We start from the raw sequence: 24,853 nt of genomic DNA, 5'->3' as shown, positions 1-24,853 counted from the left end.
AACATTACATAGGTCATAGGCATATATCCATCAACGGCATATAGAGAGTTCTAATTATCATGCACAAAGTAGACAGGGCGTAGGAGGAAGCAGCTAGTACTGCGTTTGACACATGGGACAAGACACCGGGGGGACTACAAATATGCAGTGGTCCTATACTTTCCCTTTTTAACGGCCGATCATGTTGTGAGAGCCACCAGGCATCTTTCAGACGTACTATTCACAATGCAAACCACTTGATGTAGAGAATGTGACAGGATCTACTATATAGTAGTAGTAGTATATTACTACAAGGTAATTAAATCAAATAATACCAGTAATTATTTTTTTGACACAAAAACATTAGAAGTAATAATGTAATATAGGTATCTTCCCTGGCCTGTACTAAAAAGCTAGCCTAGGAGCTACTGCGCTGGTTCTTCCCAAAATTAAGAGTTCAGTTCAGCAATGTCCATCGAGGACAAGGCAAACCAGACAAAGATTTGGTATAGCCTCGATCCTATCAAAGTCAAAAGTAATTAGTTGCGTGTGTATACATCCCTAAAATCCGCAAGAAATTTGGCTCGCTCTTTAAGGCCCGGCCTGCTGCATGCTAGTTTACATGCAATGCATCCCCGAGCAGGGAAAAGGAGATCGAAACACGTTAAGAAAGCACAAAGCCAACACACACAGTTGCAGAAGGCTAAACAGCTTAGGCTGACAACGTTACTGGGAGATCTATAGGGGATGCAAGACAGAACGTAGATGTCAACCTACAGGTTAAACTTAGCCTCTCATTAAGCAACTTAGAAGCGCTACAGGTATCTGGTATATATGTCTAATGAAAAGCTACAGTAAAGTGCGGAAGATTAAATTTTGCATATCGAACTTGTAAAAATCAAATACTTTTATGTTTTTTCTATGTTGAACTCACGATTTGTAGTTGTAAACATAAACCATGTACCCGATTTTTTCAATTAATGAAATGGTTCAGCTCTCCTGTTGTTCGAGGAGAAAAAAGAAGTACTTAAAAATTATGTGCAGGGAAGCCATTTTATATGTCAATATGCAAATGTATATAGAACAAACTCTTCCCGCAAAAAAAAAAGAACAAACTCGACTTTACTTTGGGGATAAAGGACAACTTGCAGATCTTGAAATGATATGAATGTATAATAACATAATTTATCGAGGATTTTAAAATATATATACACGGAAGATTCCCATGTATGTGCAATAATAGATCACCAAAAAATGCCCTTTTTATGGGTGCCTCTCATGCATTATTCTCCTTTAATCAGGCTATTCCTTAAAGCCTGGATGCATGCAAGCTAAAGTTTTCCCTGACCCATTTCTTCTCAAAAGCAAAAGGAGGCCGATGCAAAAGAAATAAAACTTTAGTTCAAAAAAAAGAAATAAAACGAAGAGTGGCAGCAGAAAAAGGGCAGCCAAGGAAAAGGAAACAGGTAAAGCTGGAGGAGGGGAGCCGAAATAAAACACATGCCCTCTTTCAAACACCTCTTCCACTCCACCAAGTTCTTCTAGCCAGTGTCACTTGAGATTCCCTCTCCTTCCTCCAAATGGTCATATGCTTTCTCCCTCCTCCCTCTAGAGGTTGACCTCAACAAGTAAAAGGCCTTGCAAAGAGATAGTGGCGATCGTCGAGTGCGCAAAAGCTAGAGAGAGAGAAGAGAGAGGTTGAGTGCTTGCACTAGCTTGCGTGTGTGTGTGTGTTAGAGAGACAGAGAGAGTGAGTGAGAGAGAGAGAGATCAGCATATCAGAGGGGAATATGGATAGGGGACTCGTCCACAAATCATCGCCTCTAGTGGGCGAGATGGGAGAGGCAGGCCATGGATGGTGGAGCGTGAATAATTTGAGGCCCCCCTTTGAGCAGCAGCACCATCCTTCTCTTTTCATGCCGTCCACCACCACCACCACCACCACCGCGGCGCCGTCTTCTTCGTCGTCCCCTCTCCATTCCTTCTCCTCGCTGCTGCTCTCCAATCACTACCCGCTGCCTACGACCAGCACGTCGCCGTGGCACCATGACAGCAGCAGCACCAGCAGCCACGGCCAGCAGGATTCATGGAGCCAGCTCATACAGTATGTAACTCACGCTCTCTATCTCTTTGTTTGTGTGGGTCTGTGTATGAGCGCCCAGTTTTGATATTGGCAATTAGCTTCCTTTCCCAGGTAAATTAAATGTTTCAAAAACTGCATGGTGCATAAAATATGATGTTCACTGTCACTTAGTTAACTTTCATATCCTTTAATCTCCTCAAAAGAATTTCATATTCTTGGAGTGTGCTTAATTTATGATCATATTGCGTTCATCCAGAGGGGGATTGGCCACTAATGGGGAAGAGATGTACAAGGAAGGAGGCCAGATGCTATTCCCAACTACTACAGTTTGTTCAGAAGCCGGAGGGAGCGGCGGGAGCTACCTCTACAGCGCCGCCACAGCTAGCCATGGGAGCAGCACAAGTGATGAGATCCAATTGCCATGGGGAAGCAGCGTCCACCAGCACCACAAGGCCCTGCAGCAGAAATCTGCTTCCTCTCCGAGGTCTTCTTCCATAACGTCGACCACCTCCCTCGGGAGCAACATGCTGGAGTTCTCCAACAACAGTAGTTCACCACGTGAGGTAGGGATGACAAGTTGATTTTCTTTTAATTTTTCTGGAGCATGAGAGGAGGATGCAAAGCTGATTTATCCATGTGCATATGCCATGCTAATTTTTAATGTCATCAAGGGTGAAAGGCTTTCTTTAAGCTTACCTGAGAGAGAGACATGGAGAGGTGAACTGGTTACATATAAATAATCTATGGGAAGCAACTTTTACTAGGAAGTAGTTAACATAGATAACCATGCTGCTAGATGCTAAGCAGTAAATTGTATGTGGAATTGAAAGTTTAAGAACTTTACTCCATCTTTCTGTGTTTCCACTAGTGCATCAGCACAGCATCTGGATCAGCTTTCAAGAAGGCTAGGGTCCAAGAACCCTCCCCGGCTCAATCTACTGTGAAGGTAATCTCTCTCTCTCTCTCTCTCTCTCTCTCTCTCTCTCTCTCTCTCTCTCTTGAGCATATGGGCCAGCATTTCAGACTCCAGATCAATGCAACTAGAGAGAGAGTTTTGAAGCATGCATGCTGAAATGGGCAGGCATGGAATCATTGTGGGGTAGCAGAGAGTGTGAGATTGGCAGGGTTCGGAATGATGGCAATTTTAGTATCTTTTGCTTGTTCTTTTGCTCCAGGTGAGGAAGGAGAAGCTAGGGGATCGAATAACTGCTCTTCACCAGCTTGTCTCCCCGTTTGGAAAGGTTTGTATATGCATATCTAACTGCAAATCCTCCTCAACCCTTTCCATACAGCCAGTGAATAGAGTTAAAATTGGCATCAGACTCATCAAAGTTAGATTACGAATAGACAACAATTTAATAATGTTTAGTCTTGAAGTGAATAATTTATGAAAGGGTGGATGTTTACTCAGTTTGCAGATAAAAACCAATGCAAACTGCCGGTCAGGGAGAAGTATATGACAAAATTGAGTTGACATGAGTAATCAAACTGTTAACCTCTTCTTGTGTGTATTTAATTAACTCTCCAGAGAGTGATTAGACCTTGTACCTAACGAAAGAGCTCATATCATCTATTAGTTAAAGTTGATTATGCAAATATACAGAGAATGAATATAGAACTGCATATATAGGTGAGAAGTCGTATAGCAAACTAGCTGAGAAGTCAGTTTTCTACTCGTATACGTTTTAAAAACCATTTTGTCTACTCCTAATATTGTAATATATATAGAAAAAAAAGTTGTTCTCACATATAACCTGTGCTTCTATTTTGTGCATAAAATTCTAGTTGAAGAACAGTTCTCATCAAAGGTGCCAATGTAATGGTGCCCTATGTAATATAATGAAGGGATTCCATCATATCGATTCTGTTGATGTGTACCAAGTCAATAGAAAACTGAACGCCTGCAAAGTCCTTACATTATGATCCTCCATTCTGATCAGCTGTGCATCATTATCTTTTGCTACATACCATGCACCTTCCTTTTAACTCAGATGCTAGCTAGCTAGATCATGTAAAAGAAGATCCATTTTTGCAGAGAAAAATACAAAAAAGAGATCCTGACATGGGCTAATAACCTCTCTCTCTCTCTTTTTTTCCTGGCAGACTGACACAGCGTCTGTACTCCTTGAAGCCATTGGGTACATCAGATTCCTTCATAGTCAAATTGAGGTCCAGCTCTTCCCTCTCTCTCTCTCTCTCTGATCCATCTTTCTCTCTCTCTCTCCATGCGTGCCCATACCTGCAGCTAGCCCTGGCCTCAACAGTAGCACAGTAGAAGGATCATACACATAAAGCATATAGCCATGCATGCATGCGATGTAATTGTTCCCTTGTTTGTTTTCACACTTGTGTGCACTTAACACCATGAACTTTTTGGAGACCTGCTTTATACACAGTACACGATGCTACAGTGTACAGTACTTGCTGCATGCAGCTAGCTAGCTCCCGAACACTTAATATGTCAGACATGAATGCATGAGGGCTATAGCCGAGGTTAATTAGATGATATGCGCAGGCAGCAGGATGCTAAATTAACCCCTTTTTAATTTGGATTTGATTGGAAGAAGAATTCAATTTCATTCACGCATCAATTCCGTCCAACCAATTAAACACTTACTAGGCAAATTCCATTCAAGATGATAGGAAAAATAATGGATATATGCGTATGGTGGGAGATCGAGCTAGTCAAATGACGGCGGGGCGGGTGGGCTGCCTGCAGCTGGTAAAGCTGCATGGCGTGTGTTAATCTGCCCGATGTGTCACGCGATCTTTTGAGCCTGGGCTCTGCAACAGTGCATGCCTTTTTGGAAAAGAGCTAGCCGTGCCCCTGCTGCCTGTGCACGCTGCCATCTATCACAGCCTTCATTTCGATTCTCCCTCTCTCTCTTGTCTCTGTCTCTCTCTCTCCCCCCCTAGATTATTACATGCATCGATCAATTAATAATCTCTCTGGCATTTTGGTACGTGCGTGTTCTCACTTTTACTTATGACGAAGCGAAACCTGGTTGATCGTCGTCTATTCTATCTCCAGGCTCTGAGCTCGCCGTACGTGGGCGGCAGCAATGACGGTGGTGGGGCCGGCTCCTCCATCAGCTCTAGCTCCAAGCATCAGCAGCAGCTCCACATCCACGAGTCTAGTGTGAGTAGTACTGCGCCACCCACCGCTGTAGCTCATGGCTACAGTCCTCTCTCCTCTCCCTCTAGTCTCTACTCTCTCTCTAGAGCGCTGTGAATTCTTTTGACTCGCTCCATGCACAGTTCATATATCTGCATCACTGCCTGTACCTACCGTGGTCGTACACGCCGTACCATGCACGCCCGTTGCGTGCGCAATTCCCGAGGCAGGCTGCCCTGCCATGGGTGGCATGCTCTGACTGCAGCTTGCTGGATCATCATCGCTACCTAGCTCATCGTATCTGCGCGCCTTCATGCGCGCGCATCACGTCCCGCAGCATCTGCTGACCGGGTCAGCAGGATCGGAGAAAGCTATCGGCAATTTTTGGCACTTGGTACCAGTGGCACATGATCTCTCCTCACTTCCTCAGTGTATAGTCAGTACACAATAACGCTCTCATTGGTTTCTTCGTGGATCCACGCACAGTGTGCCCATATCTTAGAAACCCATATGGCGCCCAACGCCCAGATCCAAATGATCCAATGGTTTCCAAGGGAGCCTCGCGGGCTAGGTGTCCAAATTCGTGGTCCACACATGAAATAGTTCCTATTTCTAGTCCCATAGTCCGGTTCCAGCATTTCTAATTTCGTTTTCTGTGGCCCTAGTCACAACTAACCGTTCATGCCCTATCATAAGTACTTTCCTGTGAATTCAACGCTGGCATTTTAGGCAATTATTACTCCTTTAGTCCCAAATTATAGGTCGTTTTGGTTTTTCTAAATGCATAGATATTATTATACATATAGGCATATAGGATATATCTAAGTGCATAATAAAGTTTATGAATTAAAAAAGCCAAAACGACATATAATTTGGGATGGAGGGAGTATATCTTATGTATAAGGTGCCAGATTTTTCCATAAAGGGTCAGTTTGAAATGGACGGCTCAGTCCTAATAAAATTTATCAGTTGGATTTGTCACCATCATGCAGTTGGATTTTAATAAATAATGCAAAATAAATTATCCAGTGCTTTTCACATGTCTACACCTTATCATATATTTTAGTTTCCTAATGAAAAGACGCCTTAAGTTGAATTTAGACCTAGTGGTTACTACACTACTGTTGTTACTGATGTAAAGTTATGTATGAGAGAATACAAAAAATGCATGCGGCTCATTGTCCGTATGAGTTAAAAATTCAATGAAGTAGAACAAAGAAAATGAAGCATAAGGAATTCAAATTAAAACCATAAAATAACATCCATGAGGAGTTTTTACCCATTTTTTGTAGAATCAACAAAAGTTTGAGATTAAAGTAATCAACACAGCTGATGACACACTCCGACATGTTTATGTAATATAATAGTTTCATCAGTAGAATGTATACTAGCTTTATTTGGTAGACATAGCTGTGTGAGAACCCCAGAATTGTACATGATCGCCACGGGAAACATAAAGACAAATGCTATTGATACAAGTGATTGGTGTGTACAGTACCATTTGGTGCATTAATTTTCCTTTCCAGATGATCAGATCGATCACAAGTGGTACAGTGCCACACCCTTGTTGTATGTTCTTGGCAGCTAGGATGTATATTTTTGTGTGTGTCCTCATATATGTTTAGGCTTAAGACCACTGCACATCATGTGTTCTTCACAACTTTAAAAATAATGTATCATTTTCCTTACATACATTCCCTTGAATATTTCATAATTTTATCTATGCTGCGGTGTGCAAAAGTGTAGCTGCTGCCTTATGAAGCAATAGGTTATTCTTCTGAACCAAGGATTCCCACATGCACTGAGAGTATGCTTTCTGCTGCAGAGAAGTATAAAATTATATTACCATGACAACAAGATTAAGGCAGAACAAGCAGCGCAATAGAAAAAGCATAAGCGTACGATTTTACCCAAAGCATCGTATCTCTGTGAGATCTTTGACAAAAGTATTGACAGAAACTTTATGCCTGGCGAACCAATTTATGTATATATATACCGATAAAAGGTGTCTGATTCCCTTTAATCCCTAATTTTTTATAGGTGCACGGAGAAAGGCACAGCATATTTCCAGAAGACCCTGGCCAGGTATCATTATCTACTCGATTAGTCTCAGTAATTTTATCGCTAGCTTCTTTTATGGGATCAATACCCATGCATCTGATTGATCGGTTAAGTAAAGCACAAAGATACTTTTGTTCGAAAGAAAGGAGCCTTTAGTTCTTCGTCAAAAGCGTTGCTTTAATTTGGTACATGTAGAAAGCATCAAGGAAAAGTTAATCATGGGCCAGTACTTGTCTCCAGCTTTACATCCTTTAGTTATCATTGCAAAATGCTCTTTGGCCTCACTAATGCATATGATTATCTCTGGTCCCATACGTGTGCAGCTCCTGCATGACAATGCATTGAAAAAACGAGGACAGCCTGAGCAGGTACTACTCGTCATCGATCATGTAAATCAACTCAAAGTTTGCTTGATATCTCATGTAAAAAATTAAGGAGAATAGTAGGTCATACCCATAGCATATTTTGCAACATTTAGTTATGTTAAAAAAAACTGTGGCCAGGATGGAAGCTGTGAGGAAGCGAAGAAGGATCTGAGGAGCAGGGGTCTGTGCCTTGTCCCAGTGAGCTGCACCCTGGACGTCGGAGTTGACGTGGTCGCAGACTACTGGGCGGCCGCAGCTGCGCCGGCTTTCGGCATGGGGTTCGGCGGGTAGATAATGGAGGATGTTACACGGCGAGCATGCTGGGCTGCATAACATCAGGAGCAGCCATCCTGGTGAAGAGAGATGCTTAAGGCTGGTTCCTCTTGATGCTATGCGAGTATGCGTACGTATGATCGATAGATGTATGCACACTGATCGATAATGCATGGACGTAGGGGATCGATGCAAATAGTATATAACTGGTAGTGTGTGTGATCTATCTTGTCTAGAGATTGGTCATCAATTTGGATGCATTGATTAGAGAGGGCTGCACACAAGCTAAGAGTGCACCATCTGTACGTATAACTCATTTAACTCTTATTTGCGCCTCACTGCTATGCATGGTGATGGTCTCTTGTGTAAGTGTGCAATGTGTCTATGTTTAATTTTTCGCAAGTTGCTATGATTTAAAATCTGAATGCATTATCGCGCGTCCGTTCTAGATTTTTCTGCTATATATCTATGAATACGTTGAATCTTGTAAATGATAAATACGCAGTTAGTGAAATTTGAAAATGTATATTATTGTTTTTGCTCATCGAAGGCCGGGCAGGCATCAAACTGATGCCTATATTATTTGGTAGACGGGCCATGTTGTAATTGTAGTGTTAGTTTTCATGGCTTTACTACTCAACTATATGCGTTAATTTTTCCCTTTTTATTATTTGAAAATGGTAACATCACTTGGACTGAATTTTTTGTGGTGATAACTAATAAAATGGCAACTTAACAAAGTGTTACCTCAAGCTTTACTTATGTTAGTTTTTTTGGGAGGGTGGGGATGGGGCCCACTATATTTACTCTTACAGCACCTAATAAGTTATTGGGCGTTCTCTTACTGGTCTCACTACCGGAATGTCCAAGTTTGCCGTGTGTCGGCACACGGCGAAGCTCAAAAAATACTCGGCAAAGCCTTTGCCAAGTGTTACACGGCGTACACAGTGCCAGCAAAAGTTTCTTTGGGCACTCGGCAAAAACTTTGCCGAGTGCTAAAACCGACGCTCGAAAAAAAAAAGCAACGTGACGGCACGAAGACGGTCACAGCACAGCACGTTTGCCGAGTGTCTAACGGCATGGGCACTCAGCAAGCTGCCCTGTTTGCCGAGTGTCCACAGAAAAAACACTCGGCAAACATGCCTTGCTTGCCGAGTGTCCTAGAATGTACAGAGCCCTTTTGCCGAGTGTAACACTTGGCAAAGCTGCCACATATAACCAGTTTATTTGGTTCGGTCACAGTCACGTACCATATTCAAATAAACATCACATCCATCACAGATAGTTCACAATAGGCATCACAGGCAGTTCATATAGATATATCGACAACACATCACAAATGCAAATGAACTTCACAATCACAAATGCAAATAAACTTCAGAATCACAAGTACATAGTTCATAGAGACTTGAAACACACAAGTATACACTAATAAGACCTCTCATCGACATCTACTGAACTAACCGGCGTCACTGTGACTGCAGTGGCCATTGGTGCTGTGAGTGTCCTACTCCAGGCTCATTCGATGCCGCTGATTGATTCTGCACAAAGGAGAAGAGATAAATCATTCACAATGATTGAGAACGAAACATACAAGTATTAGAAATAAACTAGCAACTAGAAATAGTGATTAATTCTACGGAAACTAAAAGTAGCTAAGTTACAGTGATTGAGAACGAAACAGTGATTGCAAGATTAACTACAAACTAGAAATAAACTAGAAACTAGAAACATACGCACATCACAGAGGAGAAAAGATTGATTCTACATAAACTAGAAACGGTGATTATAAGGTTGTGAAGTGACTCACAGTGCCGGGTGGAGTATTTGGAGTAGGTTGAGGAGGAGGGACTGGCATCGCTGGCGGAGGTTGACCGATTGCAGCGTAAACACCCCTCATCATTTCAAACATCCGCAGTCGCTCTGCCTCCATCCTCAATTGCTCGGCCTCCATCCTCTGCTCAATCCTCTGCTCGATGGATGCCTCTAGCTCCTCCGGTCGCCTCCGTTCTTGTTCCAGCTGAGCCTACAATATTTCATCCCAATGTTACAATGCAATGCAAAAGTATGTAAAAATCAATGAATGATGAATAAAATAGAAATAACCTGGAGTTCGTCCATCTGGAACCATGTAGAGTCTGGTCGAGGGCGTATCGCCGGGTTGGAACTCGTGCTCTGTGCTCGAAGCTGAGAGAGGGAGGGAGTACAAGCCGTATCGAGTGTGCCATTGCCAATCCAGAACTGGCCATGCTTCTTGCCTCCTCCCGCCCTCATGACCACTTCTCCATCAAGGTCATGTGCGCTCGGATCATAGTTTGGGCCATGGACCGCCCTTGCCATTGATGTGTATCCATCAAGGCGACTGTGGACGGTCTTGTTGCTGTACGCCGAGGACGAGTCATCCGGGTTGTAGGTGACGCTGGCCGTCGCCTTGCCTTTGCAGGCCAAAGCATAAGCCTTGAACAAAGGAACATAATAGTGTCAATTATAAATATTGGTAGCACCTCCCAAGCATAGTGAGGTAACCACAACCTGCAACAAACCAACAACATGATGGCCGGCAACCACATACACAGCTTATACCTTGCAAAACTCGGGAACTACCACATGAAGTAGCCTCTCGTCGCCGGCGACAGGTGACGCATTGAGTAGTTTATCCTACATGTTTGCATGAATACAATGGTGTCATTTCCAAATCATTACATAATACTTTCAATGAATTGTTTCTTCTCCAATCTAATGAAATTACCTTGGTTCCAAAATGAGCACGACACGGAGCGGCGGGGAGGGTGGGGGCGGCCTCATCGCGGCAGCGACGGGGTAGGAGGTGGCAATGAGGGTGGGGGTGGCGGGGAGGGTGGGGGGCGGCCTCACCACGGCCAAGAAAGGCATGGGGAGAAGGCGGGGAGGGTGTGGGGCGGTGGGGAGGAGGCGGGGAGGGGGGAAGACCACAGCGGGGAGGGTCAGGGAGAGTCGGCAGCATGGTCCCGGTGGCGGGGAGGGGCGGGGACAGGCAGGGAGAGGCGTGGCAGGAGTGGCGGCCCAGCCCGGTGGTGGGGAGACCCGGGAAGAGGCGGGGAGGAGGTGGGGAGAGGTGCGGCGGGGTGTGGCGGCGTGCCCCAGCGGTAGGGAGAGGCGGAGAGAGCCGGGCAGAGGCGCGACGGGGAGAGGAGTGATGGCGCGGCTGGCGCCGGCGACATTGGGTGAGGCTGTGTGGTGGCTAGGTGGCGGCAGTTGAAGAAAACGCTAAGGACTCGCGCTCATACGCGCCCTAAAAACACGGTTTACCAAGTGTCAGATCACGGCACTCAACAATCCCATCTTTGCCGAGTGCCCCAAATCTTAGACACTCGGCAAATATATTAATTATTTTTTATTTCCTTATTTTTCGTAACGTGTTTTCTTTTTTTTCGATGTACTTTGAAAATACTTTGTCAAATTGACTCAACAATATATATATGATTTTTCTACGAATATTATTCCGTTATTTTATGTAGTTACAACTCAAATTTAATTTATATCAATTAAAATTCTATAATTGCACTTAATAAATTAAAATTATCAAACGGATCCAAAAAGTTACCAAAATTTCACATGAAACAATCTATGTTCTCTATTTCCTATAGAAAAAGTTTTGAAGTCAAACCCCAATTCGACTGTCACTTTGACTCCAAATCTTACCGATTCCTTCTCAAGGCTACGATTATTCTTCTGAGATGCTTCGGTTTGTAAACATCGTACGTGATAAATTGTGCAAAACCTTCTTAATTTTTTATCACAGCCTCCATGTATGATATCATCACATCATGACAAATCTCATAATTTATAGACTTTATTTGCTTTTTTTAGAATTTAAAAACCAATTGGCCACATGTTCGTGGTCGTGTTTTCTGAACAAGATGTTTGAAATTTCTTTTTATTTCCTGGGTAAGGCCTAACACTGGACTCATTAACATGAATATCATTTTTCTACTCATTTTATTCTATTATTTCAATCACTTACAGTTCAAATTTGACTTATACCAAAAAATTCATAGAAATGCAATAAATTAACTAAATATAGCAAATAGATCCAGAAATATAACAAATTTTAACATGTTGTATGCTGAGAGTAGAAAAATTTTCAAGGTCATAAGAGAAAAAAATAAAATTATTTGCCGAGTGCCACAGATTTACACCGGCAAACATATTAACGGATGGACACGTGGCACGTTCTTTGCTGAGTGCCTCCCTTTGCCAAGTGTTTTTTTTCTCATTTGCCGAGTGTTTATGCACATTTTTGCAAGTGTAAGTCTTTGCCGAGTGTTTCCACTAATGGACACTCGGCAAACATATTAACGGATGTACACATGGCATGTTTTTTGCTGAGTGCCTCCCTTTGCCGAGTGTTTTTTCCTCTTTTGCCAAGTGCAAAAAGTTGCCGAGTGTTTATGCACGTTTTTGCCAAGTGTAAATGTTTGCCGAGTGTTTTTTGATCTGTTTATAGTGTGTCACATTTTTTGCTGAGTGTTTTTTATTAGCACTCGGTAAATAGCTTCTTTGTCAAGTGCGTCACTCGGTAAAAAAAAGGTAGCACAGGGCAAAGCCATAATTTCTGGTAGTGTCTCTATGTCAATGGGCTTATTGACAGCACCCTTTCTAGAGAATGTCAAATAATTCCAAAATCCATTTTGTTGCTATAGCTACGACTGTTTTTTTATAGGTACTGCGGCAGTAGCTCTTTGGTTAGGTATTGGAGCAACATTATCCATTGATAAAATCCTTAAATCTAGGTCCTTTTTAGGGATTTTTCGAGTTGGTTCATTCAACCGCGAAGTCCATGGGTATCTAGGAAATAGTTACTTCCAAGTGACCCTTCCCTGGATATGTGTCGTGTACACTTGAAATTCCCCCTTTTTGTTTGTGTTGCTCTAAAGCATTTCCTTTGCTTCAGTATTTGTTTTGCTAACAAAAATTAAGCAGCACGAAGATGTGAACATTGGATTATGTAAGATCCAAATGACAAACATCTGACTACAATATAACCAAAATTTGATGGTATACATGCATACCAGGCAATGCACTTAATAAGGAAAAAAAGTTTTTTGTACACCGATACAAATAAACCATGCCTTTTAATCCACTAGACAGCAAACGCTATACATCGTTCCATAATTATATACAATGGAATATATGTCTTGCGTTGAAATAATTAAGAACAGATTAAGAGCAAATGTTGATTTGTGTATATGCCATTTACACTACTGGAAAACCCACCTTTACTCCCGGTTGTATAGGACCTTAGATCCCGAAAATCTAATCGGGACTAAGTTTTCGAGACAGAAGGGTCCTTTAGTCCCGGGTCATTCACCCGGGATTAGAGACCCCCTCTAGTCCCGTTTGGTGTTACCAACGGAAATAAAAAGGTTCAAAAAATAAAAAATGGGCCGCCCGCCCCCGCCCCAGCCACCCGCCACCCACGCCCGCCCCGGCCGCCCACCGCCCGCTTGGAGGAGGAGGAGGAGGAGGAGGAGGAGGGAGAGGAGCGCGCTACCTGCCTGCGGGAGATAAGAAAGGGGAGATAAAGAAGATAAGGTGGAGGGGGGCCGCGTGAAAAGATCCCGGTTGGGCGTTTACTCCCGGTTGGTGTTACCAACGGGACTAAAGGCCCCCCTTTAGTCCCGGTTGGAATTACCAATCGGAACTAAATCTTCCAACCGGAACTAAAGAGGGGCTTTAGTCCCGGTTGGTAACACCAACCGGGACTAAACGCCCCATCCGATTCTCTCCATTACAACCGGGACTAAAGAGCCCGTCGGAGGTGGCCTTCAGTGGCTCATTTTTAACCTGGGATTAAAGACACTTTAGTCCCGTCCCGGTCCAAGATCAATCGGGACAAAAAGGGTTGAACGGAAGGTGAGTTCATGTAACTATTGTTTAAACATGTATGCGTCATATTCATCTATATGTATAGGGTTAAGTAAAGAATTCTGGCAGGGCAGAACCAAAAAAATGTGATGAGGGACAAATAGTACAAAATATACTATGAATGGGTCTATTTTCAAGATTAGTACAAAATGTACTATGAAGGGGTCTATTTTCAAGATTTTATTTGATTCATCGTATGGTGAAAATACATGTAAAGATATGGTGGGTGTTTAGCTCCATTAGCCCCTCCCCCACACCCCATTCATGTTTCCCCGTATCATGGGTATATATTCATATAGTCGTAAATTACACAATGTGAGGTTGAAGCATGGTTTAAAAACAATAATGGCACAATCTCCTATACATCCTCCGCAGGTCCCTGTCCCCATCGCCGTTCCTATTTTGAAACGAGCGAACAAATATCCGTAGGGCAAAAGCCAATTGTTACTTAAGGAGTAGGGGGCGAGGAGTCATGAGAACACGAAGAAACATTATTGGTCCAAAAGCACCGGGTGCCATGATGAGCAATAACACATTAGGGGCATGAGAAAGGAAGAGAGAAATGGACTTACGATCCTTACAATATGTAGAATGTGATGAGCTAGCACGCAAACGACATCGATATCAAATGGGAAGATACGTGAACAAGGAGCTTTGGAAGTATGGGTGGTTGGGGGTGAGGGGTGCAAACAAAAGGCCTTAGTTGTAGCATTTGGATCAAGGCCTTAGTTAGAGGGAAGAAATGAGTTGTCGTGGTATGATTTTTATTCATTTGTTTCTCCTCGCACAAGTTTATGGTCAGCTCAATTTTATAGGGGCATGGGAGGTTTCTATGCACTTCTATAGATGTGCAACCGAGGGTAGAAATTTGAGCTCTCTATGTAAATGGTCCACGAGCAAAAGTTGGCCCAGCAGCTGATAATACCGGGCCATGAGCCCACACTGGCTAGGCCTATAAAAAAGCTACAATCCCACCAATTCTAGTGAAGCCCACAGCGGAGGAGCCACGGGGAGGGTGTGTGACTGTGTGCGCGGCAGGCAGCCGCCGTGGAGGCACCGGAGCCGGTCCACTCTCATCCATCCACTATTCCACTCCAGGCAAATGGAGCACGTGGCCGCGCCACGCTTTCCGCGCGACACGACGCACGAGCACGAAGCGGCCAAAAACGAAAACCCAACAGAAAAAAACCCCGTGGCCGCTCCGCCCGCGCACCGCGACGGGCTGGACTATACCCATACTGCTCCCCCATGAGCCTCGCCGTCGCCGCCGCCGCCGCCGTGCCGGGCGTGGCGCCGCCTACCCGCGTCGCGCACCCGCGGTGCGCCCGCCTCCCCCGCCGCGGCGGCCTCCCCGCGCGCGCGGCCTCGGCCTCCGCTGGCTCGCCCTCCTCCTCGTCGTCGGCGGCGTCCGCGGCGGCGGCGCCCGTCTACGCGCCCACGCCGCAGGACCGGCCGCTCCGGACGCCGCACAGCGGGTAAGCGCCGCGCATCTCGGGGCTGTGATTTTCGCTGTTGCTGCCGGAGTCCGGCCCGGGAGGTATGATTGCGGCCGAACGAGCGCGCGCGCGCGGGGAGGCAGCTCTCCTTCTGCCCGCCCCGCACATGCAGAGTTTTTCGATTGGGTCCGACGGCCACGTTGTGCTAGACATATATATCTTCGCCCCAGATTTATGATAGCGGAAATGCAGTTCTAGATGGTTGATGCTGCGAATGCATGCAGCTCTAGATGGTTGATGCTGTGAATACATGCAGCTCTAGATGGCTGATGCTGCGAATACAATAATACATCCTCGCATCACTATGTCCAAATGGTCAATTCGGAGCCTCAATTCTCCATCCACATCCAGTGAACAGCGCTGAGATTATCCACAATGCTGATAATCTGTTACCCTGTCTTCAGCCAGAAATGCATTTTTTTGGCGCTTACCTTATCATCTTCAGTGCTGTATGCTGTTACTTGGTAGCGCCAAGTGGCGAGACCTGGGAGCCTGAGATAAGAGTACGTAAGCGTAGTGGATTGATTAATTTTGCAGGTACCACTTTGATGGCACCTCCAGGCCTTTCTTTGAAGGATGGTACTTCAAGGTGTCCATACCCGAGATCAGGCAAAGCTTTGGCTTCATGTACTCTGTTGAGAACCCGCTGTTCCGTGATGGGATGAGTGATCTCGACAAGTTGGTACACGGCCCACGCTTTACCGGGGTGGGAGCACAAATCCTTGGCGCGGATGATAAGTACATATTTCAGTTCTCTGAGAAATCAAACAATTTTTGGGGAAGTAAGCTTCTTTCTCAGCCTCTCTGTGCTTCGTTGCTGTTTTGTCTTACACTTTTATCATTCTGATAAAACTCAAGTTAAAAATTTATTGGCATGGCTCATAAATTTGTGGCATGAAGGAAAAGGTGCTGAATGGAAGGTTCTTGCAAATTTGCAATGAACTTCACCAAATTCAAATTAGTTGTTGCCTTATTTTTGTGAAATTTGTAACTGTGTCTTGGATAGAGATGAGATTTCAATGCCCCATGGTCCAATTCCTGCAACAACATAGCCATGTCCCAGGTTAGCCACCACAAAATCAGAAGTCTTCATGATACTAGTTGTGGACATCCCATGATGCATTCCAGATAAACAACTTAGGGCCACTTTGGACTTCTGATTGCTGTGTTCCAGTGCGTAACCCAGTTAGTTACTATGGCTTCAGACTTTTTTTTTTATTGAATATTGATTACTACTTCCTATCACATAAAAGTGACATTTTAGACATTGGCAAAGTAGCCACAATGCAGACCACTGGCTTCTGATGTGAATATTTGTAAAAGCTGTATTCGAGAAAAAAATATTGTAAAACATGGTGAGAATTATGCAATGCTAAACCTCCATTTGGTAATATTTGTCCATTTTTTTAGGAAGCTTTGTTCCACGATTTTTGTTCATCGAGAAAAATATGTCGAACAATTGTAGCATGGATTTCAATAGGGACATGTACAATCTTTTTCATTAACTTTTCTTAAGTTTGGTGCTCTTGTGTTCGTCCATGATTGGATTGGATGTATATTATGAAACAGAGGGAGTGTTTTCTTGCGACAAAAAACTACTCTGGGTTGAAAACCTATGTCAAAGAAAATTATGCCTCTGAAAGTACACTACCATCTCTGGCTGTATGATTACCTTGATGGTAATGACTAAGGGCTACCTACCTGGTCGGTGGACCAAGGTCCTCCTGGGTTGAGAGTAGCAGCCCAGTTTTTTGTGATATGTCTGCAAGTTGCTGTATTGCTGTTTCAATTAATATAAGGTCAACTGCATGCATTCTTGGAAAAAATGTGCTTTTTTTCATAGGGAGTGATTAATAACTGCAAACTAAAATAGATGGCATATTAAAAGCCATCACAGTGGCAAACTGGTCTTCATGTAAAAGTTAGTTCCTTCAGTTTTCTGTGTTAGCAGTTAGTGTTGCTTTTCTTGTTCTCCTGGAACTTTAGTAATGCATCACTGTTTGCTTAATTCCCAACTAATAAGCTACGTTTGCATAGGTAGGCATGAACTAGCGCTGGGAAACACTTTCATTCCCAATAAAGACTCAATTCCCCCACAAGGGGAGGTCCCCCCTCAGGTACATGCTTTATGGCTTATGAAAACACATTGAATGACATAAGCTCAGCTGCTTCATATCTTGTTTATCTCGGGAACACGGTGCGGAAACATCATTTTCTTGCCGCTTCTTTAGTATTTGTTCATAATTATATTTTTCCATGATACTTTAATTGCTAATTCCTTAAGTGCAACATCTTCATTTTTAATAGTAGTAGATATATGTACTGATTTAAACATTTAGTCTACTTTCTTCTTTTTGGTATAATGTTAACTTCTTCATACGAGAATATGATTTATTCGCACTTCAACTTCATTCATTTTCTTGTCTTTCAATCATTCCAGAAAATAAGTGCTTTGCTTGCTTGTGAGAAGATACTTTTTGAGAACATGCGTTGCCAGTATATGTATTGATTCTGTCAATTAAATATCCAAAAAAAAGTTTCTTTAGAAGAAGGGTTTCCATTGATTTGTATAGCTGTTACCTTTTCATATCGCTAGGCTTTAATTAATAATAAATAATGATCGATTAATGTGTATTTTCCCATTCTCCTATTTGTACATGATATTTGATATTTCTGCTGGTTCATTGTTTTGTTCTCTCAAAGTTTTGTAACATGTAAAGGATTCTCATTGAATAATTAACGGTTATAGGAGTTCTCTAAGCGTGTTTTGGAAGGGTTCCAAGTCACTCCAATCTGGCATCAGGGTTTCATACGTGATAATGGAAGGCATGTGATATCTCATCTTATATAAGATTCGCTTTTATTATTATTAGGTTGCTTGCTTACCACTGCGACAATAGTTGCTTAACATTTTTTTGACCCTTTAGTATGTGATAGTGGCTACTCTTGTTTAAAAATTGTATATTTTGCCGAAGTTAGAAGTTTAACTATGCTCCCATTTCAAGACAACAATAGGAATTTTCTCTATAGGAACTTTGGCTACATTGTGTTACAAAGTGCAAGGAAAATTAAAATCATGCTAATTCATATATTTTATAGCAATATCCTAAAATTTATAATAGTTCTGTTCTCTTGATCTTGATGTTGCAATGCAAAAATTACCAAACTACCTGCAGTAATAGTTCAGTGGCTCAGCAAAACACACTAACTTTGTTACAAGTAAACAGAGGTCGGGTAAAATATTAGACGGGTATTTTCTTTTCTATTATTGTTGTGAGATAGTTTTTCCTCACAGGTCAAAGTATGTGCCAAATGTCCAAACAGCTCGTTGGGAGTACAGCACTCGTCCAGTTTATGGATGGGGTGATGTCAATTCTAAGCAGTTATCCACAGCTGGTTGGCTTGCAGCTTTTCCTTTCTTTGAACCTCATTGGCAAATATGCATGGCTGGTGGCTTGTCCACAGGTTTGTCTTCATACTCAGAAAAATAAAGATATTGAGTTACTTACTGACATGCTGTTTATAAGTTTTTCATGGTAGAGTGCACACTCCCTCTATTTACTGAGTTAACATTTCTTTCGTAAACTAAGACATCACAATGGCACTGTTTATAAGATTTGTACTTCTTAACCTGGCATGTGAAAGTTGGGATTTCTGATAACATGGTTTTGTGCCATCCTTTTACCTTTCAATAATGCTTGCAAGAACCCTATTTGCATTTAGCACATATCTGGACACTGGACTGCAGTAGGTCCACATGCCAGATTAAGAAGTACATATCCTTTTACTTCTTAACCTGGCTTGTGAAAGATGTGTTCTTATTTTCCATCATATGACTTCTCTCCAATTGATTCATAGCTTTAATCCTGTAAGAAGTTGAGGTATCTGTCAAGAATTTCCTTTGGCCCCCAGGTTGTCTCCATTTTCTGCAGTTCATGACAATCAAATTATATTTTGAGGTGTACCCTGTGTTTTACTATTTCTTTTTCTGTGTGAACATCTCTGTGTACCTCAGACGACTGATGTGTAAGTAGGGCCATACCTCCTATCCATTTAGAGCATATGGATCACTTAAAGAATTATACATGTTTATTCTTATGTTCTTCTGTGGTGCTTCTGGATCAAGAATTAAGAGAAGAATTAAAATTGCAATATATACAGGTATATGTTTTGAACTATTTGCTTGGTGTGTCTTATGGAAAATCACTTCGTTTCCTGCTATCTGCATCTTATAAATGCTTCCTTGACCACCACGTTTAACTAGAAATTTCTGAAATAATCTGCAACATGCTGTATTTTTATTTCCTTTAATAACTTCCCATCAATTGGAATAGTATCAACAACAGTGACATGTGACTTTTCAGGATGGATAGAATGGGATGGAGAACGGTTTGAATTTGAAAATGCTCCATCCTACTCGGAAAAGAACTGGGGTGGAGCTTTCCCAAGAAAGTGGTATTGGGTGTGTCATCTGTATTCATTGTGACCTCTGATCTTCTGTTAGTTCTGATGCCATAAATGCCTTATAATATTAAATACAATCTTATTATTTGCAGATAAGAAAACATGTTTTTATACAATAATTTTGGTTGAAAAATTAGCAATAATTTTTGAACTTGGTTTTAGTGGTAAATTGAGATAGAATAATGACTCTACTGTCCAATAATTTACCAGGTAGAATTTGCCGCAAATTCTTGTAGCTTCTTCTGAAAATTGCCCTTTTGGACTCGTCTTTTACGCCAGGCACTAGTCATGATGGTTCTAAATTCTAATCGTTATAAGGTCACTTAATGACCTGTGTGTTCTAGGTCTCAATAAGATTCAGGTCTATGTAGTGAAGTTTGCAAGTATGCTGTGGTTCTGGTCTGCTATAATTGGATTATCTTCTGTAAAAAAATGTTATTGACGAAACATACCAAATGATCATTGATCCTAACCTTTCCTGATGTATTCTAAAAGCTATGGCCTTTCACTCCTTTTCCTTGGGAAGTAGACTAATATTCTTTATACTTTTTGTCAGTTGCACAATCTCATGCATTACCGATGTAGTTAACTGAATAATCATTGCATTATTCAGATCCAGTGCAACGTTTTCTCAGGCGCTTCTGGTGAAGTTTCTTTAACTGCTGCTGGTGGATTGAGGAAAATTGGACTTGGTGATACCTACGAGAGTCCTTCACTGGTACAGTTTATGATACTTTGTGCTTTCAAATTGACCTTCTGCTTCTGGTTCGCACAGTGTAGTGTTAAGGGCATGCATTGATGAGAGGGGATTGGTGAGGGAGAGATGAGGCGTCAGCCAATGGAGAAGCTGACTAGAGCACATGCCATAGGCCTGCGCATGAGTGTGTGAGAGAGGGGCAATGGCTAGAGGAGGGAGAAGGTGGTGGCAAAGAGAGATGAGGGCAGAACGGAGTTAACCCTTAATTCCTGCTCACCCTTCATTGATAGGCTGCCACCCTTTATATAGCGAGGATAATGGCCCCTAAGCAATCTATTACAATCTTGAACAGTCCGAATGCTACCTAATATTACATTACCAAACTTTACGGGCAAGTAACCATGCATTAGGATCATGGACCTGCATTTGTACTATAGAGCATGTGCACAGTGCCTCAAGCCTCCCGGGATCAAGGCTGGGCCAGCAGGTCCTTGGGCCATGTCTAGGCCCATAACAATAAGTTACTTACAAATTAAAATCATCATGTTAGCATATGTGAGCGTGAAACATAGATATCTAGTGAAGAAGATTATTCATGGACCTACTGGGCATTTTGAGATTGTGGAAGTATGATGTCTGCTACTATTGGAAGCACTGATGTATGTTGCAAAGCTCTGATAAAATATCATACAAAACTGTGATAAAGTATCATGGATATTTTGGTTGATTACTATATTGCTGCTACAGCTGCCAAGTGTTGGAGTATAAATGAATTGTCCACCTTTCCCTATCAGTTTAAGCTTTAGGGTTGGGTTGAACTGGTTGGTGCATGCAACTCAATATGATATCAGGGCCATAGGTCTCGAGTTCGAATCCTGGCGGGCAGCCCAGTCCAATTTCCACGTATGCGGCCTGATGGAGCCTGCACATGAGGGGGAGTGTTGGAGTATAAGTGAATTGCCCACCTTTCCTCATCAGCTTAAGCTTTTGGGTTGAATTGGTTGGTGCATGCAACTCGATACCAGGGATAAATAGTTAGATAAGCTCAAAGGGGGAAAAAGAAAAACGTTCCATCATAAGTTCATTCAGTTTGTTCCTTATAATTTCTCTGTCGATTCAGCTTGTAAAGACTGCAGTAGCTATTCATATATGAGATATGCTGACCCTTTGTAGTACTGACAATTGCACAGTTAGCTCATTCGTATCAATCTAGTCATTTACATATACATTTTACAGATAAATGATAGGATGCACATTAGGCCAATACTTCTTTGTAGTCAATGTTTCACTTTGAAAACCACTAACCTTTTTTTCTTAGATAGTATGTTGTCCAGTCTCCATTGAGAAACTTTTGCCTGAGGGACTAATCTGGAATACCGGTGACTTGATGGTCATTTTCTCAGAATAGCTTGCAATCAAAAGTATATGATAGAAAAGGATATGGGTTTAAGTCTGCATACTTCGATCAGATCTTTTCTACACTTCTGCCAACGAGAACTGTTCTGTTTGTCTTTGTACTGATTAAAGATGATCCGTCATTGCATATGTTTAATTGTTTCCTTTAAGTTTTACTATTTCAATGGACTGTATGAACTTTTGTCTGAAATGTTTCTCTTCTTATCCAGAGTTCAGCATATACAAATTTTCTGCATCACATTGTCTGCCTTAATTATTGCAAACAAATGTAGCTGTACCTATTTCGTCATTACTTATCAGCCTATTCATTTACTCTGTTACTATAGAAACTGCTATTTAGTCAGTATATTGAGTGGTTAGTAACTTAGTATTTTCTCCTCCATGTATTAAATGAAATAGGCGTACGCATGAAGGCATCAATTGTGAGGCCCATGGGCCAAAATGGCCATGCGGCCACTCCACCAAAGGTAGCATGTATGGGATAGTCCCATACTGCTAGCCAAGTGAGTGTGAGGCCAACTTAACTAGCTGTTTTCCTGGGCTGGGTCATTACATCAATATATAACCTTTCTTAAAAAGCAAATCCAATATATCATGCAACTACCATGTATAAGGACTCTCATTTTTATTCTGCAGATTGGAATACACTGTGATGGAAATTTTTTTGAATTCGTACCTTGGACTGGGACAGTAAGCTGGGACATCGCACTGTGGGGCTGCTGGAAGATGTCTGGCGAGAACAAAACTCATCTGGTAACTGTTGCACAATAATACAATCCTGTGAATTTTGCTTGTCTATGAACTAGTTGGCCTCATTTTTGCATTTGTAGTTGTTGCAAATGAGAAGAATTAGCTTCATAGCAAGACTCCATTGCAGTTTTAAGCTCGTCATGCTTTGTCTGTTACTGCTAACCTAATGTTCTGCAAGTTCTGATGTCACTTTCTTGTGCTCCTTAACAAATGCATCCTTATATTTTTGCAGGTAGAAATAGAAGCAACCACTACAGAACCAGGCAGTACATTGCGAGCTCCTACTACGGAGGCTGGACTGGCGCCAGCATGCAAAGACACCTTCTATGGAGATCTCAGGCTACAATTGTGGGAAAAGAAATATGATGGTGGCAAGGGAAAGGTATGCTTTCATTATCAGAAGTTGCTGGCACCAGTTTCCCTTATGCATGACCTTTCATGCTCTTCATTTTGTCCTTTCCTCTTTGTTCGGGTGTTGAAAGCAATTTATACACGTTTTGACCACTTTAAGATCAAATTAACTTCATTCTTTCACATGTCCATAATCGGCATTTACGCACTGCATCTGGAAAGTTTGATGAGTATTTTTCAGCCTGATTAATACGCTAGATTACCAATGCGTTAAATGATTTCCTCGCAGTTGATACTCGACGCCACAAGCAACATGGCTGCCCTGGAGATCGGTGGTGGCCCCTGGTTCAACGGGTGGAAAGGGACAACTGTTGTGAACGAGGTTGTAAATAACGTTGTGGGCACCCCAATCGATGTGGAGAGTCTCTTCCCCGTCCCATTTCTGAAGCCCCCAGGCCTGTAGGATGAGCCAGGAATCTAAGGAATGCTCTGCTGAAGGAAGAGTATCCTTGTACGATTAAAACTTGTCCAGTTCAATAATAATTCATTACTTCGCCTTCTTTACAGTCCAGAAACTACCAGAACGATGCAACCATGTTGCTTTTCAGATTAGTTCACTGCGTCCTTGCTCTGGCGGTCCAGCTGGTCACATTTTAACTTCTAAAAAGAATGAAGAATGGTGGCCCGGACAGGCTCAGTGATAGCGCAATCCACGGGCCTGTTGCCCTGCTGAGTCTTGGCCACAGTTTAACTTCTAACCCGTACAACTCTGTGCGGTTACAGTTGAGTTTGGATGGATGGCAAGCTCATCTTTGCACAGTTCTGCCCAACTTTATTGCCTAGTTCTATGGTCATCATCTGACATCGTTCATTTGAAGACTGAATTCTTTTTCGCTGGACCTTCTCTCGTTCGGGATGACTCTCTGAAGACAGATAGAGACGTGCTCTCAATTATGATAGGACAAAATGTGCAAATGATAAGAGTGAGGTCTAAAGTTGTGGAGCCCTCTGTTTTGCTCTTCTTGCGATGTGATGCTACTATGGGTCAAAAGTTGAAACCAAATTGTCGTCGTGCCCTTTCTGCCCCCATCAATATGTGATGCAATATGGATGGATTTTGTAGGGCTAGAACTGTGTGGCCTCCATGCCAAGGCCTTTGTCCTGCAGGGAGATCCGTGCAGGGTGGGTACAGGATGGGAAGAAGCTGTGCTACAGCTACCTCAAATCAATTATACAATTACTGTTTAACTGTTCAACAGCGTGCTAACTCCATCTGGCATGGTTCGTCCATACCTTTCGACGAATGGATCGGCTCTTGCGGGAAGAAAACACGCTATAATTTTTTCATGTTCATGTGGCAAAACATCTGCTCAATTTTCATGTTCTGCTTAGCTTGATTCGTGGTGGAGTTGAAATTTCACTGGACGGCGTGGACTTTTGAAACCATTTTATAAGTTTCGTTAGTAATTACAGATTACTCTTAAAAGCATTACATAGTTTGAACTGATACTGATGTCAAAAAGTTTGAGATGATACGTTGCAGTAATAGGAGTTTTTAAAGGAAAAATATTTTCTGTTGAAAAAGGGAAAAAAAACATTCTACTTGCTTGGTCCCTCGTGTTTCAAATCCTTGGTAAAATGGTTAGGAGAAAGTTAGGATAAATTTAGTGAAATAGAATGTGCCGTAATCATAAAAAGTAAAATTGAAATCATGACTTCGACAATTAGAAGAAAAAGGAGAATTTGGATTAATAAGGAAAGGACAGCTACTAGGCTAGATACTCAGAGCACCGACCTACTTAGTTCTTCAAGTGTAGTGCTAGAAAAGTCCATAAAGCAAGGAATCACTCTCAAATCAACATTCCTTCATTCCGAACGGTCCTACAAACCCCATAG

The 24,853-nt window shown here is 42.4% G+C and overlaps 2 protein-coding genes across 6 annotated transcripts; both read left to right on the top strand.

Moving 5' to 3' along the window:
- Window positions 1-1,457: 1,457 nt before the first annotated feature.
- On the top strand, window positions 1,458-8,245 carry LOC117857037 (uncharacterized). 5 transcript variants are annotated; one of them, XM_034739511.2, is made up of 9 exons: window positions 1,462-2,083; window positions 2,319-2,625; window positions 2,931-3,008; window positions 3,238-3,303; window positions 4,166-4,231; window positions 5,094-5,201; window positions 7,218-7,262; window positions 7,562-7,627; window positions 7,742-8,245. In XM_034739511.2, exons 1-9 carry the CDS (start codon window positions 1,770-1,772, stop codon window positions 7,892-7,894), a joined length of 1,203 nt encoding a protein of 400 aa, XP_034595402.1. In that variant the 5' UTR covers window positions 1,462-1,769; the 3' UTR covers window positions 7,895-8,245. The 5 variants fall into 5 exon arrangements, with proteins under 5 accessions (XP_034595415.1, XP_034595423.1, XP_034595402.1 ...); XM_034739516.2 differs by having other exon boundaries at window positions 1,467-2,083; window positions 7,562-7,606; XM_034739524.2 differs by lacking the exon at window positions 4,166-4,231 and having other exon boundaries at window positions 1,458-2,083.
- Window positions 8,246-14,981: 6,736 nt separating this feature from the next.
- On the top strand, window positions 14,982-23,517 carry LOC117851187 (tocopherol cyclase, chloroplastic). The gene is made up of 10 exons (XM_034732971.2): window positions 14,982-15,258; window positions 15,817-16,061; window positions 17,317-17,396; window positions 18,029-18,105; window positions 18,575-18,744; window positions 19,644-19,741; window positions 20,357-20,461; window positions 22,493-22,609; window positions 22,839-22,988; window positions 23,247-23,517. The coding sequence occupies exons 1-10, from the start codon at window positions 15,032-15,034 to the stop codon at window positions 23,418-23,420; spliced, it is 1,443 nt and encodes a 480-aa protein (XP_034588862.1). The 5' UTR covers window positions 14,982-15,031; the 3' UTR covers window positions 23,421-23,517.
- The last annotated feature ends 1,336 nt before the right edge of the window (window positions 23,518-24,853 follow it).

The sequence above is a fragment of the Setaria viridis genome, chromosome 1, assembly GCF_005286985.2.
Source record: "Setaria viridis chromosome 1, Setaria_viridis_v4.0, whole genome shotgun sequence".
Taxonomy (NCBI): Eukaryota; Viridiplantae; Streptophyta; class Magnoliopsida; order Poales; family Poaceae; genus Setaria; species Setaria viridis.
The sequence above is the reverse complement of the archived record's forward strand: the minus strand, read 5'-3'. Positions and strand labels throughout refer to the sequence as shown.